The 21,797-nt window shown below is 30.1% G+C and overlaps 1 protein-coding gene across 2 annotated transcripts; it reads left to right on the top strand.

Annotated features, from left to right (window-relative positions):
* Nucleotides 1-2,523: 2,523 nt before the first annotated feature.
* Nucleotides 2,524-13,019, top strand: LOC134686738 (uncharacterized). Of its 2 annotated transcripts, none has more exons than XM_063546449.1 (6): nucleotides 2,524-2,595; nucleotides 6,415-6,614; nucleotides 8,070-8,205; nucleotides 8,761-8,896; nucleotides 9,776-9,915; nucleotides 12,549-13,019. In XM_063546449.1, the coding sequence occupies exons 2-6, from the start codon at nucleotides 6,428-6,430 to the stop codon at nucleotides 12,679-12,681; spliced, it is 732 nt and encodes a 243-aa protein (XP_063402519.1). In that variant the 5' UTR covers nucleotides 2,524-2,595; nucleotides 6,415-6,427; the 3' UTR covers nucleotides 12,682-13,019. The 2 variants fall into 2 exon arrangements, with proteins under 2 accessions (XP_063402519.1, XP_063402518.1); XM_063546448.1 differs by lacking the exon at nucleotides 2,524-2,595 and adding an exon at nucleotides 4,615-4,734.
* Nucleotides 13,020-21,797: the final 8,778 nt, after the last annotated feature.

The raw sequence follows: 21,797 nt of genomic DNA, 5'->3' as shown, positions 1-21,797 counted from the left end.
TATTAACAATTATAGGCCTACAAAGGACATATAGATAAAAAGGTGGTAAAGAGGTGGGGTTTTTTTTCGTGCAAGGTGTTTTGTCATTTTTATTCCACATGCAGAGGTGAAAAAAGGTGCGTTATTCAAAGTGTTTCGTGTTTCTGGGAAATTATGGCTTGTGTACTTCCGCTCATTACACATATGCAAACGCTATCATATTAATGCTGAAATATAATAATACCATCTTCGCTAGCCAAGGGTTACGATCCATTCCCGCTCTCTTCACTGTGAAGAGAGCGGGAGTGGATCCTAACCCTTGGCTACCGAAGATGTAATAATACCGACTGAAGTAATAATTTATATTAAAACGTTACATAGAGATTAATACATCGTCATGTATTAATCACTTTATCATATATACTTCCGACATGTATGGCAAATTAACAAATAAAATAACTAAAACAGTCAAAAACTTTACAAAAAGGTTAACATTATGAATCCTACAAATACACTATAATTGCCCAACAATAACATCACTACCTCCGTATTTATTTATGTTACTATTTCCAAAAAAGGCATATGAAACATTGAAAATCTTACCACATAGAAGGTAACCTGTCGAAATTTTATATAAATCAGAATTAAAAGACCGTAATATGAAAATAGTCTCTTACAATATTATTGTCAGATAAGCAGGCATACAAGAAAATATGTTTCGTGCGTTAAGGAAACAGCTTCCCATGCAACGACGAAAAAACAAACAATGTCTATAGCGAAGCGGATTATATAAAAATGTGAAGAGTCAAAAATTAATCTGATGGGTCAATAAATTCAAAATAAATCATTGCCATTCATTATAAATAAATTTCTATCAAAAATAAGGCTCAAAAGACTTTTATATTATTTATATTAACAATAACAACGTACACACATGTTAGCGTATGAATACACAACGTCAGAGTGGGCGTGTCCCCATAAAAATTGTATTATATGTCTCTGGTAAAACTAATACTTTTAACCAATCAAAAGACAGTAAAGACACCAAATTTATTTATCATTTGATATTTAATTAAATGGAAACAAAATTTCTTGTGAAGAAAATGTTAAACTTCTTTGAATAACTATAGATTCGGATTTAAATTTTAACATTCATATATCTGAAATATCTATAAAGATATCAAGACAATTAAATATATAATAATTCTTAAACGTATGGGTAAATATTTAAACAGGCTAGATAGGTTAACAGCATACTACTCATTCATACTTTCGAAATTTTAACTATTGTCCAGTAATTTGGGACTACTGTAGTGAAAAAAAACTTTTAAAATGGAAAAAATTCAAGAAAGAGCTATAAGATTTATTTATGAAAATTATGATATTCCTTACGAAGAACTGTTAGAAAAATCTAAATTCTCATCTTTAAAAATAAGAAGAATAAAAGCAATTGCAATTGAAACATTGAAAATAATTCACAAAAAAAGTCCGAGCTACCTTCATTGAATCTTTGGATATTTTTAAATGTCGGTTGAAAACATTGTATTTCCAAAATTATTTTGAACTTTTCTGACTTTTTTCTTGTGTATCACAGTATAAATTTTCAATTTTTGGTATTGTACATACATATTGTATTTTTGTTTAGTATTTTTGTATTTTATATGTCATTTATGTACAACGCCATTGAATACATATTGTATATGTAGAAATAGGCGTTTAATTAAGTTTTCATGTTTCATGTTTCAAGGTAGCTCGGACTTTTTGGCTTCATGATTTGATTGATATAAAAATTAACAAATATGATTTAACGATCACAGGAAACAGCAGTACTCCCAAGAGTTCGAACTACTAAGTATGGCTTAAGATCGTTTCGCTATAATGCTGCACAAATCTGGAATGAGCTACCGAACCATTGCAGAGTGGAAACATCTGTTGACCAATTGAAAAAAAATGGTACAAACATGGGATCCAAGTACTGAACAGCTCATTCCAGTGCACTGCATGTATATAGTGTCTATGCCTGTTTTATTTTTATTTTATTTTTGTGTGTGTGACTATATGATTTGTTCAATCTTATTATTAACTTGTGCTATATTTTAAGTGTATTATTTATGCTTTTAACTTATATATGTCGTTTATGGTATCTTACTCATTATGCATTATATGTTTAAAATTGTGTTGTTTTCATGACTTTTGTATGTGTGTATTGTTTTGTGTGTGTGTATGTATTTTTTTTATTTAGTCGATTTGAAAAGCTCACTAGAGCTTGAGTTTATGTAGTTGAATATCGACTCTAAATAAACTTTGAATCTTGAATCTTGAAAAAAAAAGCTATCATATCAATGCTAAGTATATTATAAATTAAATTAAATGGTTATGACATAATATATTATATAAGTAATATTTGAAGTCCATTAATTTACTTCTTAAATACAAAGTAACAAATCATAGGATTGGGATTCATGATGTCCGTCAAAGAAATAGGTACGTGCTTAGGTTAAAAATCTAAATATAGCATATGGTTATTAGACGAACTTTACTATAGTAAATAGTATCCACTAGGTGTCGCTGTATTTTATGAATGAACAGACTCTTTCGCCTTTTTAGGAAACTGTGGTAAGATAATCGATTTAAGAAATATAACCTGATTGTTCAACAAAAGAATAGAACTCACAATTTAATAAAACATTTGTTTCAGAAAAATTGAAATCTCAAAACATCGGAAAATTTGAATATTATTCGCAGATAATAACAATAACAGATGCACTCACAAAGTTGAGTCAAACTGCAAAGAAATTTGAGTAGGAGGACTGTAAGTTATAAGCATGTTAAGTAGCAGTTGAAGACTTTCCTCACAAGCTAAACATTTCGACAATTGTGTAATTTATATTTAAATTTGTAGGTTAGTTTTACAGACAGATATAAAGATAAGATATATTTTATTAACAATTATAGGCCTACAAAGGAAATATATATATATATATATATAGAAAAAGGTGGTAAAGAGGTTGGGTTTTTTTTCGTGCAACATGTTTTGTCGTTTTAATTCCACATGCAGAGGTGAAAAAGGTTCATTATTCACATCAGTAAAAAGATCAAAGTGCAGGAAATAGCAATTTTACTTCATGTTCTTCCATACACATATCCATCCCCCTTTTTACCCCTCAGAGAATGCAAGTATAAGTAAAAAGAACATTGATTAGTGGGTCTTATTTGGGTCTAAGCGTGACATGAAATTGCCCATTTTTTGTAAGCGTGACGCGTGAAAGTCAAAGTATTGTGTTGTGAAAACAGGAAATGACAAAAATTATGAGAATTGCTTATAAATATACGTACTTAGTGTAAGCGGGATACAGGAATCCTGACAAAACAGAAAGCGGGATCCAGGATCGGAACCCCCGAATGAGACCCCCTGATTAGCATAGATTCATAGATAGAATTTACATACACTATTATGATTCATTTAGACAGTAACAACAAAAAAAAACTTGGTTTATAGTATACATGTACATGTATATAATATATTTATATGAGAAATTTATATATGTCTAAAAATGTTTTAAAATGTTCTTGAAGTATTAATTTCATATTTTCAATATTAGCGCAAATTATATACTTTATTGAAAGCACTTTTTGCCCACATGGGCCAATGGCTTTAAACATTATACATGTTACTATATACATGTATATACGTCATTTGTACATGTATGCATTACAATGCATAGATTGTTTATTAGGTGTCCATGTCTGCCTGGCATGCTTCATCTGACCTTGACCTTATTTTCATGGTTCATTGCAATTCATTCAATGTTAAGTTTTCTTGGTCAAGTTTATTTCTTAGAATAGAAACTATAAGCAATTGGTCAACTAGTAATATTTTGTCATGTAGATTGTTGCACATTTTGTAATAGATCAGAGATATACTGTAAACCAACTTATTTTCGCGGATACTTTATTTCGCGTTTTACCCTTTCTTGACATTTTCACGGCTATTTAATTTCGCGATTATCTGATTTACTTGATGAAGTTTATTAGGGAAAGATCAAAGATTGACATATTCGCGACGATTTATATTCGCATTATTTTTCTACTCGCGAAAGTCGCGAACAAAAATCGCTCGCGAAAATAAGTTGGTTTACAGTATATACATGATATATATATCAATCACTTCATGCAAGAAATAAATAACCAGCTACGGCCATAAGAGAATAAAATTTCATCAATTCGTATAAGGATGAATGTACATGTATTAATTTTTGAGAGTTGAATATTTATTTACAATCTGGAGAATTATAATCAATGATAATTGTGTGTACAGTCTTAAATATGTTAAACAAACAAGAAAAAAACAAAAACAATAAATTGATAGTTTTACAAAATGATGTCCAGCTGAAAGTAGATACATTTTAAATGTGATTTTAATGACAGGAAATTATTGAATGTCATACATCAAATATTTAAAGGCATTAAAAATGTCACTCTTTTAAGTACAAATGTAAATGCAAGCTTCTTCTTTTTTCTTTTTTTTTTTGGGGGGGGGGGGGGGGAGGGGATGGTTGGACATTTGATTTACAAAAAGGCAAACAGGAATGAGATATAAAATTACATCTTAGTTAAATGGTTGAATGTGTACAATATAGACTGTATAACTAAGCCTAAAGGTAAGGTGTGTGTCTTGCTGTTGTTTATTCTGCCTCCAGACACACATATTGTGTATAATATAATGTGAATCACAGGAGAATTTACACATTAAAGGTAGGGATTATACTTAATCTTAAACTTCATTGAATAATGTACAGCACATGTAAATTGTGTTTTGGGTTCACATTTTATTTATGTGTTCTTTTCATGTACATGCTCTTTTTTAAAGAATGATGAAAAATGAAAAATGAAGCTTAAAAGAAACAATCAAACTGGAGTATTTTATTGATTCATCCCTTCCATCATGTATTTACATGTATATAATATAAATCAGTGTGTATGTATATGTATGTATAAACACTTGTATTATAATAATGATAATAAACAATATTGTTTCAAAAGCATTTAAAATCAGCTACACAGGCTAGATATCTCTCACCCAGTGTAAACAGTTATTTATAAAAAGATCTCGGAGAGCTTGGAATTGTAGTTGCTTAAAAATTCTCGGTTCATATCCATACATTTTTTCAATCGTATGAAAAAAAAAAAAAATGATAAAAGTCCACAATTTTTTTTTTAAATAATAACTGAAAACTTAAATTGTTTTTTTTATTTTAATTTAAAATAATGTTGTCACTGATCTAATCTAGGTTATCTCCCTTTAATCATAAAACCTTTCATGTTTAATACAAAGTAAAATTATTGTTAGTATTATATAGGTAATACTAATAAAAAAAAACAGCACTGTGCATAGGTACATATAAATTCAGACAGTGTGTAGGCAGATGAAAGTGTACATGTGTAATGACTCTAATGATTCATGTAAATGTACTAAGATTATATTCCTACACACAGTTTTATATTGAAGGTCACTCTTTAACCATTGTACATGTATGTAAAGTTGATTGAGTTATTTCAAATACATTTTTGTGGTTTAAACTACTTGAAATTGCATGTTGATGTGTATCTATGAATATTTAGGACTTAAAATATAGTAAATGTGACTTAGAATTCCCCTTTTCCTCAGTAATATAATTGGTAAGGATTTTCTCTGACATGTTTTAAAAAGATTATTTAAACATTTGATTATAAATTTTAAAGGAGATGTTGAAAACAGCATACAATGAACACTACAAAGGAAAAAGATGAAAAGACATTTATTTTCGTTTTAATTTGCATTTATAATGTAGCATTCTTCATGATCATACAATAAACATGATAAAATAAAGAATGAGTCAAAGAGACCACAAACTGACCAAAGAGTAAAAACACATACTAAAGGCCACCAATGGGTCTTCAACACAGCAAGCAAATCTTGCACCTGGAGGCACCCCGACATCAGCTGGCACCTAAACAAACCTATGTACATGATGTACTAGTTCAGTGAAAATGGATGTCATGCTAAACTCCTACACATATAAATGAACTAAAATGAAAATTTAAATTATAAGCACATATATATACTAATAGTCACCTAAGTCAGGAATCTGATGTACAGTAGTTGTCGTTTGTTTATGTAATATATACGTGTTTCTCGTTTTGTTTATATAGATCAGACCGTTGGTTTTCCCGTTTGAATGGTTTTACACTAGTAATTTTGGGGCCCTTAAAGCCGCCCTTTATAGCTTGTTGTTCGGTGTGAGCCAAGGCTCCGTGTTGAAGGCCGTACTTTAACCTATAATGGTTTAATTTTTTAATTGTTATTTGGATGGAGAGTTGTCTCATTGGCAATCACACCACATCTTCCTATATCTAACTATTAAGTATTCATGTTTTTTTGTGATTTATTTTTAGAATACCAACAAAGATGTATACTGTATTAACAACTGTCCTAGCATTGCTCTTCATAGATGGAGGAATGGCTGTCAGTAACAAGGTCCTTTCAGAATGGACTGCTGCAGACTATCCTAACCCAGCCAGAGATTGGACCACATGTGGGAGATATGAAAAGTCCCTTGTTTGTGATCCAAATGGCCTCCTCAATACAAAAGAAGGTATAAGATTTTCAAGTGATATCAAAATTAAAAACAACATATCTTAATAGGATTGCCTATTAGACAACAAATCCGCAAGAGGCAAATGCCAAATGACATAGAATTTAACAACTAATTAACTATGGGTCACCTTCAACAATGAGCAAAACCTATACAGCATAGCAAGCTAGGTCCTGAAATGACAAATGTGAAATTATTCAAACAAGACAACTATTCTTGGCCTCAGATTTATGATGTCTATGTATAAAACAATAATTGAAACGACCAAATATGAATACATTTGTACTGAGGATATATTATTATTTGTTGTATACCAATTTTCCTGTTTTTCGAGAAAAAAAGAGAGAAAAAATATGGGTAATTACATTCTTCCTACCCCAGAATGAAACAATGTCAAATCATTGGTTGCATTTTCATTGCTTAGGATAATATAATTATCAACCAATCAGATCCATAGATGCTGAACAGATATAATTTACAGATATAAACAGTACCAAATATTCACATGATTTTTTTCAAAATGATCACAAAGCCATACATTTGCAATTTCTTTAATAAAAAATGTGCCAAAAATATAAATTTATCATAACACTTTGGTTTTGTACATTTCATGAGCACAAGATTAATTAGTTTATTCAAATACGAACTTATAACCTCATCAAAGTATCATACTTTACATGAATTTTAAGAAAACCAATAAAAAACTTACTTTTGTGGTGTTATCTCCCTTTCCAATGTTAATTGCCATTAGAAAATAAAAATGGCAATTTTGAGTTTTCCTGAAGTTAGACTTTATGGGACTTTTTTCTTTGTATATTTAGGGCTTAATGCTACAGTTTAGAACTAAAACATTTTCTGTTGCAATTAGTTTGAGGTTCAAACTTAGTTTGACTGGACTAAATCCCTCACTTAGCTGTGTATCATATTTTTTTAATATTATTTATTTGTACCTAAATTGGGCGTTAGTTTTCTCATTTAAATCCTTTTACATTTGTAATTGCATGACTTCTTATAGCTGAATATATATGCAGCATGGGCTTAACTCATTGTTGGAAGGCAGTATATATAAAGTGACATATTATTATAAATTTCTGTGTCAAATGGTCTGTTGTGAGAGTTGTCTCATTGGTAATCATACCACATCTTCTTATTTTTATAAACATGATAAATACACACACATAAGTATGAAGCAAATTGACCATTTTGACAAGCACTGCTTCATTGCATGTCTTATTGTTAACAAAAAAAACAATAGTCCTATATTAATATAATTACAAACATCATGGAGAATTCAATATTTCACAAGGAGCAATCATGGAACTAAGGAAAACCTGCATGAAGTTCCCCGGGATAATAGTTAGCAACACCCAGGGGCTATGGGTTTTGTAACGACGTGCTTTAACCAATCAAAATCCTAGATATATACTAAGCTGGGGATGATATTTTCTATTTTAGCTGATACCCTCGACTGGTTGTTGAAAGGAGTAGTCAATGATACTAAGTGTCCATGTTCTGCCTGGAAATGTGAATCAAAGAAATCAGGATATGTTGTTGCTGTAGCTTTAGTAAAAAAACTTAACATTCCAAAGACGTAAGTATGACACTAGGACATTGCATATTATATATATGTTGTCTTAAAATTGTAAAAAATTTTAGTCTTTAAAATTAGAGTTGTCTTCCTTTGTGCACAATTGTAGTTGATATCTTAGTCTGATTTATTTTTGGAACATTGAAATACGAAATAAAAGATGAATTTTTATCTGTTTTGTATGGTTCTTATTCAACTCAGTTTTCAGACATTTAAGATGTTCAGTACAGATTCAATCAATTCAAAATAGGTAAACAGATGTTCCTTTTTAACTTATAATTGACAGTGGATTGCTGTGTATTGTAAACATTAATGTGTGCACTTAAAAAATAATTTGTAATGAATGAATCTGGTCTCAAATTAAAAAAAAACACATTTAAAAAAATAAAATATTTTATTAATGTAAATTCCAATACAGAAATGCTTAATACCAGTTGATATTTGCAAGATACAACTACAAAAACAGTGTCAAAATAAATTATCATCTGTTCAATTGAGTCATTATATGATTAATGGGAGACAACTATAGTTTACCTGATATTTTATTTATCTTTGTAGTGGCCCTGGTCCAGTGGATAACAATGAGAAGCTTGCAGCTCTACGACAGTTTGCATTTGACCTTGAGAATAACAAATGGAGGTTTGGAGAATGTAACGAGGATGTTATCATTGCTTACTCGGCTGAAGAAGGAGCAGTACGTTTATTTCTGCTTGAAATTTTATTCTTTTCTTAGTTTCAAAGGAACATACAGTCAAACCTGCTTAAGGTGGTACACAACACTTTCACTAAAATTAATTTGGCTCGTTTAGTTTTCATAAAATTTTGTCAAATTATTTACTTTGACCCTTTAACAAAAATGAAAAAATTTCAAAAATTTTGAACCAACCGTTTTATCAGAAAAATTACACTGGTTATATAGCAGTTTGACAAACACCAGTTTTGATCATTGAGAAGCTTATTATTCCTTTTACAACACAACATAATTAAAACATTTATCTGACTTTACAGAGTTATCTCCCTGTAGTGTTAGGTACCACCTTAAGAGACCACCTGTATGAAGCAGAAAACCTGTGTTATGAGACCATCAATTTTAAATCGCTCTGTAGTACATTTCATATAGATTGAACCTGTATTAATTGAGAGACCACATTTTTGCTCTCCCTTAGGTGGTCTCTTAACAACAGATTTCACTGTACTCAGTCCTGTTCCATATGTACATTTGTAATACTTTGCCAAGACATTAATATCTGATGAAATCTGTTTGAATTTTCTCGGAGATTTGAAGACTTTATTGAATGGATAGAATATTAATTTTAGTATGTTCAATAAGACAGCAATTTAACAACACAAAGGACCATGTCTGAAATTTACAATGTGAACATTTTTATTTTTTGGTCAACAAAATGCTTAATTTTTAATTTTTTGAACTGCCATGAAATAATGCAAATATGAATAAAAAAATCCAAATAACTTAGGTAGACATATTTGTTCAGAAATGTATTAATTTTTCAGAGAAAAAAAATTGAGTTATTTCCCTTACATTGTAGACTCATCTTTAAAATTTGTGTTTCAGGTTTTCACCTTTGCTGGGGGTACTGCCAATAGAAGGTTAACCCAGGACTTGATAGATAGTATAACTGCTCACAGAAAACATTATTTTAGAGGAAACAAACATGTCTATGCTGGTCTTAGATCAATGGTCATGGATTATAGGTGGGTTACATATAACACTTGAAAAAACATTGAATTATCTTGAAATATAACTAGTTAAAGGGATAGTAGCTACAATTTTGACAAAATTATGAACAAGTTTTTAAGCTGCAAATATCAAAGATATGGACTAAAGATAAACAATAAGATCGCTAGAATGTTTTCATAAACTACAGAAGTGTTAATAATTGATAATTCATATTGTGTTGCGTGTCTATTCATCTCATTAATTATGCATCAGATTTACTTCCCGAACTTTGCCGACACAGCGAGTGAGCTAACCAAGATATAAATAGATATGAACACGTGCTTTTTGTTTTCTTACGTATTTGATTATTTCTTTATATTAAACGTACATATTTGACGCCATTTATCAAATTATGTAAATAAAAAATATTACAAAAACTGGCATATTATTCCAACCCAAGATTCTCCAACAATGGCGATATTATACACTTGTTATTACATTTGTATGACCAAACCATGTTGATAACATATACACGTGTTTGTGTGTACAATAGGGGCCTCCATGAAGGATACATGTAAAGAATAATACTAAATTGTAGGAAGTTGATTTCTAGTTTCTTCTAAGGTGTGAGATTCCTGCCCGTAAATTTATTAACATATTTTTGACAATACTGAACACGTTGCAATTTATTTTCATATGATCTGGATTTTTTAAGTAAGGTAAACAAGACAACTTTACGCGGCAAACCGTCGGCTACTTCTGTTTGACTTAGTCTGCGTCGCAGGTGTTTTGAGTGATTTTAATTACCAATCTTATCGCCATTTTTTATTTTTAATTTACAATAATTTGTCTGCACCTCCTATTTGTTTCTTTTCTCGCAGAAACTGTAAATTCACATACCATTTCCGCGATAACATTCCCCTGTTCGACAAGTTTCCCTTCGAGGCACAATATGTGATTGCGCATTGGGAACTGAAGAGTTCAAATCAACATAGGTCATATGAATAAGGGTTGGGCTTAACATCGAATTATTATCTATAGACAAGAAATAAATTTGGGTATTAAACATTAAAAAGCTTCTTAATGATAAATGGAAAGTAACCAGTAGTTGTTTTAATCATATTTATTAAACTTTTTATACAAAAATCGGCATATAGATTAAAAAAGTAATTTTAATGAAAATCGTAGCTACTATCCATTTAAAAGCACTATTTTTGTGGAAATCAGCAAATCATTTGCTTGTTTTCAATCTTTGATTATGCATAAAGGTAGATGCTAAATTTAGAACACTTGGACCTTATTGAAAATTTCAGAAATTGTTGAAAAGGTGAAATATGTTCTCCAAAGTTTTCCAATGTTTGTTGCAGTCAAGGTATAGGTTTCGTAGAGCTTTCAATTTTTTTCTTCAAAATGCTGGCTTTTTTGTGTGCAATTTATAAATGTTGGTCTCAGTATATATTGGAAGTTATTCCTGGAAGCCCTCTGCTTGTTTCAATCATTATTGGAAAAATCATTGACTGCCAAATTTCCATATTGGCTTGTGTCAGAATAATTTACCAAGCATAAAGGTGGTACCAAACACCTTGACTAAAATTAATTTGGCTTGTTTAATTTTCATAAAATTTCAACAATATATTAACTTTGACATGAATATAAAAAAAAACACACACACATTTTACTGGAAATATTTCATTGGATATTTAACAGTTTGACAATCACTAAATATTTAAAGGTAGATGCTAAATTTAAAAATAAATATTAGAAATTATTATAAATTAAGGAATGTATCTCCCTCATGCAAAGCTCTGATTCCTTTCAAGGATTTGGCTACACTTTTTGAACCTTTTAAGTTATAGCTCTTCATCTTTTATATAAGCTTTGGATTTCAAATATTTTAGCCACGAGCATCACTGAAGAGACATTTATTGTCGAAATGCGCATCTGGTGCAAGAAAATTAGTACCGTTAATTTTATCACTAAGTTTGATCATTTGATTCATATTTCATTGTATTTCTTCATCAAAAGAAGGTAATTGATATTTACAGAGTTATCTCCCTTTTGTGTTTTCTTTCACTTTACAAAACACTACAGGGAGATAACTCTTTAATTTCAGCTGAATGTTTTAATCAAGTTTTATTGTTAATGAAATATTAAGGTTCTCAATGATCAAATTAGTTGGTTGCACTGCTACGTAGTAAAGTACCAATGAAGTTTTTCTAATAAAATGTGTGATTCAAGTGTTTTTAAATTTTCATATTTTTGTCAAAGGGTCAAGGTAAATATTTTGTCAAAATTTTATCAGAGTTAAACAGGCCAAATTAATTATAGTCAAGGTGATTGGTACTAACTTGATGTAGCCTAAACTGAAGAAAGCTTCATTGTAGGTATTCAGTCTTCACAATGAACTGCAAAATCTAAAGGCCCGGAGCTCAGTTTTTTTTAAATTTTTAGTTGGATTCTGTTGGCCTGTAGATATGATTTTTACAGGCCCGAGATAAATTTTAACAGCCACTCAGCGTGAAGACTGGGTATTGTCCTTGGAGACTTCTTTATGTCAGCTTTCTCTTTATTACTCATCCTTACTTGACTTATATAATTCTTGTGTTGAATTAAGCATATAGTACTATGCTAGAAACTTTGTTAAAACTAACATTGTTTATATTTACAGGGAAGCATTGACAGAGGGAGGATTTGTATTTTCCCAGCAGGTAGATCAGAGTCCTAAGGGAGCTGGAGTACAGGTTCTAAGTACAGTGACATCTATACTTAGTCTGCTCATCTGCACATTCTTATTACAGTAAATACACAATTTGGAACAGTGATGTGAAAGGTTGATTTATGTGACACTATTTAAAAGTATCAAAAGGGGATTGTACTGTTTTTTCCAGTTCCAAATTAGATAGCTCATATATAAGAATTAAAATGTCCCCAATCTTTCAGTGGTTAGGAGAGATCATGAGTCATCAACGAAATTTTCTTCTCATTGTTTATGGTAGCCAGGTAAATCATAAATGAAATCCATATTGTACGAAAAGTTGTTGTACATCCAAGATGGCCAAAATTTAGTGATTTATTGTCTTTTAAATCAAGAAAAAAAATCTTTAAGGTGTTTAAATAACTCTTGCCAGCATGAGCTGGTTTTTTAGCTCACCTGGCCCAAAGGGCCAAGTGAGCTTTTCTCATCACTTTGCGTCCGGCGTCCGTCGTCCGTCGTCGTCGTCCGGCGTTAACTTTTACAAAAATCTTCTCCTCTGAAACTACTGGGCCAAATTAAACCAAACTTGGCCACAATCATCATTGGGGTATCTAGTTTAAAAATTGTGTCCGGTGACCCGGTCAACGAACCAAGATGGCCGCCATTGCTAAAAATAGAACATAGGGGTAAAATGCAGTTTTTGGCTTATAACTCAAAAACCAAAGCATTTAGAGCAATTCTGGCATGGGGTAAAATTGTTTATAAGGTCAAGATCTATCTGCTCTGAAAATTTCAGATGAATCGAACAACCTGTTGTTGGGTTGCTACCCCTAAATTGGTAATTTTAAGGAAATATTGCTGTTTTTGGTTATTATCTTGAATAATATTATAGATAGAGATAAACTGTAAACAGCAATAATGTTCAGCAAAATAAGATTTACAAATAAGTCAACATGACCGAAATGGTCAAATGACCCCTTTAGGAGTTATTGCCCTTTATAGTCAATTTTTAACCATTTTTCGTAAATCTTATTAATCTTTTATAAAAATCATCTCCTGAGAAACTACTGGGCCAAATTAAACCAAACTTGGCCACAATCATCATTGGGGTATCTAGTTTAAAAATTGTGTCCGGTGACCCGGTCAACCAACCAAGATGGCCGCCATGGCTAAAAATAGAACAGGGGTAAAATGCAGTTTTTGGCTTATAACTCAAAAACCAAAGCATTTAGAGCAATTCTGACATGGGGTAAAATTGTTTATAAGGTCAAGATCTATCTGCTCTGAAAATTTCAGATGAATAGAACAACCTGTTGTTGGGTTGCTACCCCTAAATTGGTAATTTTAAGGAAATTTTGCTGTTTTTGGTTATTATCTTGAATAATATTATAGATAGAGATAAACTGTAAACAGCAATAATGTTCAGCAAAATAAGATTTACAAATAAGTCAACATGACCGAAATGGTCAAATGACCCCTTTAGGAGTTATTGCCCTTTATAGTCAATTTTTAACCATTTTTCGTAAATCTTATTAACTTAAGGATGTTCGCTACTCTGTTAAAAAATAACAAACTATTTTAAAGATTATTATGAATTGATAGTATATTAATGAAGAAACTAAAAAAGTAGAAAAAAATGGAGGGTCCGTGTGCTCGTTTTCGAGATATAAGCCATTGAAAATTTGGTGGGAAAAAATTTTCTCTAGATTTTTCATACATTTAACATTGGCACCTTATTTGTTTCAAAAACTATGAAAAAATAACAAGAATTTTATAAAATTTTGAAATATAGCTTTTAAAACCTTATTAAATAAAATTATGAAAAAAAAAGTAGGGGTTAGTGGGCAATTTTTTTTAATGACAATACATGAATAAAACCAGAGGATTCCGAAAATCTGGCAAAAAATCTAAAAATGAAGGAGCAAACATCCTTAATCTTTTATAAAAATCTTCTCCTCTGAAACTACTGGGCCAAATTTAACCAAACTTGGCCACAATCATCATTGGGGTATCTTGTTTAAAAATTGTGTCCGTTGACCCGTCAAACCAACCAAGATGGCGACCATGGCTAAAAATAGAACATGGGGTAAAATGCAGTTTTTGGCTTATAACTCAAAAACAAAAGCATTAAGAGCAAAACTGGCATGGGGTTAAATTGTTTATCATGTCATGATCTATCTGCCCTGAAAATTTCAGACAAATCGATAGTCAATTTTTTAACAATTTTCATAAAATTTGTAAATTTTTACTAACACTTTCAACTGAAACTACTGGGCCAATCATTATAGATGGTGATATATGTACGCAGCAAGAATGTTCAGTAAAGTTAGATGATTAGATCTACAAGCACATCACCATCACCAAAACACAATTTTGTCACGAATCCATCTGTGTCCTTTGTTTAATATTCACATATACCAAGGTGAGCGACACAGGCTCTTTAGAGCCTCTAGTTTAAGTATGCCCAAAAAAATTGACGTGAAAGAATTGCAATAGAAAAAATAGGAAGGACACACTTGTTAACTTAATACTTTTTATAATCAGAAGTTTTAAACAAAATTGCCAAGGCATGGTAACAGAGTATTGTTTCAGCATATGAAATGTACATGAATCTTGACTTTAATTCTACTATGCAACTATTGAATCAAAGATTTATTAATCAAAATACTAAGATAAAGGTTATTTCTTACTGATAAAGAGGTTGATTTTAATAAAAAAAAAAAAAAATTATGAGTTTATTTTTTTAAGATTGCATATGCATGCAAAAATAATTTGTTTTTGTAAAATAGTGCATATATGAAATTTTTGCTGTTTGTAATATTGGTTGAAAATTAGTTTTTATCGAATTATTTTTACAACACAATTGTTTCATCATTTACCATGGTAAAAATAATATTAATACTTTTTTTCTCTGATTCAATTATAAATAATAGATAATATTATAGCAAAAGTTCAAATTGATTTTTTATGAGGTTGAAAGAAAGCATTTAAACGTAGGATTGTTAATTGATCATTTATATAAGGATCGGTAATATTAAAATAGTTCTATATTTAGTTTGTTGTTTGAACTAGAATATTGATATTTTATTTCATTATAGATTTTGTTATTCAATGTTTTGACTGATATTTTTGATTGTTATGTGCTACAGAGTTATAAAGAATTTTTTAATTGCTTTTTATACATGTAGGTCTGACATTTAAATACATGTATTGATTTTTTTACATGTCAATGGGTGTATATTTTATCTTGTTAAATTGTATTTAATTTATGTTATATAAAAGAAGATTAAGTTTAGCTCCATGTGAGAATAGGACAGGTTTTGTAGAAATAAAGGCATGTGAAATAATATAAACTTTTTACTGTTGAAATGTTTATTTTGTACCTTTCATTTCTGGGTTATAAATGACTTTACTCGCAATGAGTCAAATTTATAGGTTCAATAAATGTCGAACTCTTGTCCATAAACTTTGCTCCTATTGATAGTAAAATATTTTGAAGAAATTATCATGAAAAAAGGGTTTTTTATGTTGTGCTCTTAAATAAAAAATGATATAATTTATTGTAACAATATATTTGTAGTTTTTTTTATCCATTAATGTTGCTTAATTAAAAAGAAAAATCAAAATGATGAAGTTTGAAAATAAAACTTGGTGTGCATGAAACAAAAATCTGTTTAATTCTCACATGGATACCAATGGGTAGATACAGGGTCCGAAGAAAAAGGGGGGGAGCGGTTAAATTCAATTGTAAAAATACCAAAGAGCACAGCTGGGCTATATTGTTGGTTATTGTTTTTTTTATCAAAAGAGAAGACATATATATCAAAGATATATTTTATATAAAAAAGAAAATCACATACAGTTTCATAACAGTATGTTTGAAATGTAAATGCATTCCTGAGCATATATGATAGATTAACTCGAGCGGTAGTTTGCCAAAAATGCACAGCGCACTTTTATAAAGCAAATTAGAACCTGTTATATTTATTTTTTACAGTTGGAGTGAATTTTACTTCAAAATTGGACCATTCTGGTCCACAGATATTTAAAGGTTGATTCCAATGACCGATTCATTGTCCACCATTGTTTTCAAGGTGAGAATTACTGTTAATTATGTCTTTAAGGTCAGTTCCCTCGACATATTACTTTTTCTATAGTCATTTTAGTTAATACTCTCAGTAAGAGGATTAATACGAAGGATTAAATACAACTATAATATCAATTGTCCAAAGTTATGACATTACAGTACTTAAGCTCTTTTTTAACGATTTAGTTATGACAAATTATATACATATTTTTACTGCTGTTTTGTGTTTTATATATATTTTAGTTTATGTTTTGTGACTACATACTATGCAATGCTTGCGACATATTTTAAGGTTGATAATTGGAATGTATGACTGTTAGGAATGAAGAAAATTTATGATGTGTTTATTATTAAAAACAATTTGTCTGATTTATTAAATTTTACATAGATGTTGAATAAATTACTTGATTGCTTTTAAAGATGACCATTTTTCTTTATTATAAATATGAGGAGGTTTGACGAAGAAATAAGAAATATCTTTAATTTTCAAAAAGTGGAGAAAGATTTTGAATTCGAAGAATTCTTTTTTCATACTCTACAAATTTTGGTGATTAAAGTTAAGTTACTTTATTTGTATTCAGTAATAACACAGTAATTGTTAAAGCAGTCAGCAATAAAGGGGGGAGTCATATATCACTGTCTGTTGAAATTACATCAAAATAATTGTTATTGGATTTTCATATTGTGACAAAAATTGCAAATTTTAGTTGTTTCCTCTCATCTTAAAAGTAAATAAATTTTGCTTAACTTTAAAAAAAACATGGCTTTTTTGTTTGAATCTCCATACATAATCATGTCTTCCATATTTATTATAATACTCAATATTTACTATGTAAAATGGTGCTTTTTTGTGATTTGAAGAAAGGAAGTTAAAAAAAAAAAATATCAACTCACTTGAAATGCAGCAACAATCTAGTATATTTAGTTCTTCCAGTTGAGTTTCAATTTTTAATTTAAATAAATTGAAATAAATTGATCCTGAAAATATATTTTTGTATATTTTTCATCTCTTAGTCTTAAAATGTTTTAATTTTCCATCAAAATCAAATTCTTTCAAGTTTTTTCATTTAATTTTTTTTTTAAATCACAAAAAATCCCCGTTTTACATAACATTATGGTGCTATAGTGAATTTAGTTATGTGCATTGTTCTTAATAATATATATGTTTTGATATCCTGCTATATTTGTAATTTTATACACATATGCAATTATTTTGTGAATAATTTAAGCTTTACCCTAAGAGTATATTTGCTGAAAAAAATGTGTACTGGTTTCATAAATGCTGCATACAAACAGTGCAATACAAATTGCAAGTTTTAATTTATAAAGCAATAATGATGAAATTTCAATTTTGGCAATGATAAAAACATCCCTAACATTTTTTAACATACAGTACTGTTTATCGTGCCAAGAATATTTGTTCAAGATAAATTTTGAATATTCAAAATTTGAGTTCAGAAGAATTGAAATATGCAACAAAGTATTTTCTGTCTGATTAATAATGAAAACTGAAAGGCAAATATTATAAAATTGTGAATATGAATACCCACGAACTTGTTTGAAATACACAATTCTTGAAAATAAGTACCCGCGAAAAAAGGAAGTACAGTAATTTCAACATATGCTATATTATTTTTATATTTAACATTCATGGTTTCATTTAGCTTTGGCAGCTACAATATTGTTTCGAATATTTAAAACGAACATAATAAATTAAAAATAAATGATTATGAAACATGAAGTTTTATCCATTTAGACAAGTTTTAAATAAAATCTATGCAGTTTTTTAGATTTATAATTCAGAAAAATCTAGACATTTCTGAACTGGGTATGATAAGGAATACATTTAGCTTTATTTAAGGTTGTAAATACATTATTGATACATAATGATACAGATTTTATTTGCTTTGCTTATGTTTGTTATTTTATTAAAAAGAAAGAAAAAGAACATGTGCCTTCATTATGCAGTTTAAACATATGCCATTCAATTTTTTGTCATTTTTTGGGGGGAAGGGGGGGGGGGAGGCTGGATTGGTGTCATAGCCAATAAAATATCACTAAATTTGATGATATAAAAAAGAAGATGTGGTATGATTGCCAATGGGACAACTATCCACAAAAGACCAAAATGACACAAACATTAACAACTATAGGTCACCACACGGCCTTCAACAATAAGCAAAGCCCATACCACAAAGTCAGCTATAAAGGCCCCGATAAGACAATGTAAAACAATTATACATTATCAAATTTGGTCCCTTTTCTTTAAGTTCTATAGTGTTTATATAAATTGTTGATGGCTATTTATTTTGATGAAAAATAGGTACGGAAAGAAAAGTAAGCTTTGATATCTGTCAAGATAGCACATATACAATATAGTTGATGTTAACTTTTGTTTTGGGGATGCTGTTTTGTGAAAAAAAATATGTAGTACAGTTGCCTTTAAAATAACTTCCCACCAGCATCTAAATGATGTTGGTGAGAGTAATTTAAAGTTTACCTAAAGTACCAGGGGCGGATCCAGCCATTTAAAAAAATGGGGGTTCCCAACCCAGAGTAAAGGGGGGGGGGCCCAACTATATGCTCCCATTCAAATGCATTGATCGTCCAAAAAAAGAGGGGTTCCAACCCTCAGAACCCCCCTGGATCCGCCAATGAGTACAAAGGAATATAGGTGTGGTATCCAGTCTGGTCATACCAAAAACTTTAAAACTGTTTTCTACTGCTTCTCTGTTTAGCCATACCACTTTTAGGCATACAAGAGTAAGAGTAGTGACTGGTCAGCTAGGAAACCTGATCATATATGTCTACTCACACACTGTATGCTTGTAACATCCCACATATCTCATAAAAAATAAAAGAAATATATTGCAGGATGTCTGCTTAGCTTTTACATTTACATGTTATTGTTGTTATAAATATACATGTAATACTTGCTGCTTGACATTCATTATCAGTCTGTTTATTTGTTTTCTGTAATTCACAGAAAGGTAAAAAAAAAATGTGAAGGAGGACCATCATGGAAGAGCCTGTGGTGATCACTGCATATTCTATATCATTTCATTGGTGGGTCAAATGTATGTCTATTTTCAGCAGAAATGGATTTCTTTTTTGTCAGTGGTGACTGTTTCCAAGTCATTTTGTAATTTGGGGTTACTAGTAGTGTGTTTTATCTGTTTATGTTATTTTCTCAGAGTTTGTATTTGTAAAGTCAAGCAATAATTCTCGCTTCAAAAATGGTTTTGATCCAAGTCTGTATCAGGATTAACTGAAGATTATTTTTTTTTTAAAACCAGTCTACATTAAAAAGGCAACTATTTCTATTTTGTAGAAGTCTCAGTCTAAAAGTATGCCATGAAAGTTGCATGAACTTTTGTCTGAATAAAAAAAAATGTATCTCGTATGGCTTCCGTCTTATGACATCCCTGTAATAATTTTATGACATCCCTGTAATAATTCTTTATAATTATAAGGTTTAAATTTAAAGTAATAAAACATCAATGGCTATAGACATACTAGTATATGAAAGGATATGAAATATGTATTGACCCAATAAATAATAATGTGTACACATCTCAAACTTATCAATATTAAATAATTTGAGTATGAATTAAACAAGTAGGCGGGATGGTCCGAGACGTGTTTGTTTAATACTTGAAAGTTTGTTTTTCTGTCGACTAGACTTCACGCCCTAGCCTTCAAACAAGTGAAAGGGATTTTACGATGTCCAAGCGATTGAACTAGTGCACTTACAAAACACATATTGTCGTTTGGTTTAGAAGATAATAATTCCGTCAATTTATTCAAATTACACCAAGGTGACATAATATTTTGTATCTTGGTACAGAAGCCAGTGTTATCATTCTCCTTGACCCTCGAATTACTGCAAAATCAGATGCGGATCCAAGATTTTATAAAATGGAGGGGCTCAAACTAGGTAACGTTTGTAGTGAGACACATACAAAGTTTATGTATTATCCGAAAAGGAGGAGTCGCCCCCCCCCCCCCTTAAATACGCGTCTGAAGACAATTCTTTAAACTGCAGGATTTCTAAATATTTCCACGTCTGGCAATCTTTTTGTTTTTAATGTAGTAATTATTTTAGTTTATTATATTTTTGTCCAAGCACTTTTATGAATACATTGTAGTTGATTAATTTTGTCAATTGCTATTAAAGAAAAAAATGCTGCTATCCGCTTGTATGAATATCAAATTATAGTCGTTCCCTGACCCCTAACATGCAAGTTTCAAGTTTTAGCCCAGTTTTCTTTATTTATTGAATTCTGGAACTATTATACTATATACATTTTGTATAAAAGTATAGTAAAATAGTCCCAGTTGATTTCTAAGGACTTGGCGATGTTTCTCTTCTTACATCTGCTGTAACCTACCAGGTGAATGTCATCGATTGTATTCTACAACAAACTTTGATTTTATCAGAAAAGAGTCTGGGTGAAATCTATGGTTTACATATTTACAATTTTGGTTATGAAAATTATCTTTCTTTAATAAAGGACTTTGATTTAAGAAGATCTATATGCAAATTACGTATTTCTGCTCATAAGCTTCAAATTGAAGTTGGACGTTTTTCAAATATTCCACGAAATGAAAGAATTTGCAAAAAATGCTCCTCTGGCTGTGTTGAAGATGAAATCCATTTTTTAACTAACTGTGAAAATTCTAAATCAGATAGAGATGCTCTCTTTGACTTTGTTTGCCAAAGAATTCCAAATTTTTCTTTACTGGATAATCAGCATAAATTTATTTATTTATTAAACTGTGAAGACAATCAGGTCCTTAATGCTGTTGGTAAATTTATTAAAGTGAATATGAGTTAGTAATTGTATTGTTACTGTATGTAAAATAATGTTTGTATCTACATTGTATGTATCTATCAAATTAATATTCTTTTTCCTTATTCATGTATGCTCTGTATGCCCCTTGTGGGCCCTTAATTGGAAATAAAATATGTTCTGTTCTGTTCTGTTCTATTTACATAATACTCAAAGTCCTTGATATCATAAAGACCTCAAAACATCAATTCATCTATTATTCAATGGACGAATAAAGTATATATTCGTTAATTTATTCATAGCCAAATATATAAGTGTAACTATATTGTTTGATGACGTCAC

Source organism: Mytilus trossulus, chromosome 10 (assembly GCF_036588685.1).
Source record: "Mytilus trossulus isolate FHL-02 chromosome 10, PNRI_Mtr1.1.1.hap1, whole genome shotgun sequence".
In the NCBI taxonomy this organism is placed as follows: domain Eukaryota; kingdom Metazoa; phylum Mollusca; class Bivalvia; order Mytilida; family Mytilidae; genus Mytilus; species Mytilus trossulus.
The sequence above is the reverse complement of the archived record's forward strand: the minus strand, read 5'-3'. Positions and strand labels throughout refer to the sequence as shown.

Coding starts and splice junctions, on each gene's coding strand:
- LOC134686738 (XM_063546449.1), top strand. CDS start 6,428: ATGTATACTGTATTAACAACTGTCCTAGCATTGCTCTTCATAGATGGA. Junction 8,897..9,775: donor ACTCGGCTGAAGAAGGAGCA/GTACGTTTATTT, acceptor TTTGTGTTTCAG/GTTTTCACCTTTGCTGGGGG. Junction 9,916..12,548: donor TCAATGGTCATGGATTATAG/GTGGGTTACATA, acceptor TTATATTTACAG/GGAAGCATTGACAGAGGGAG.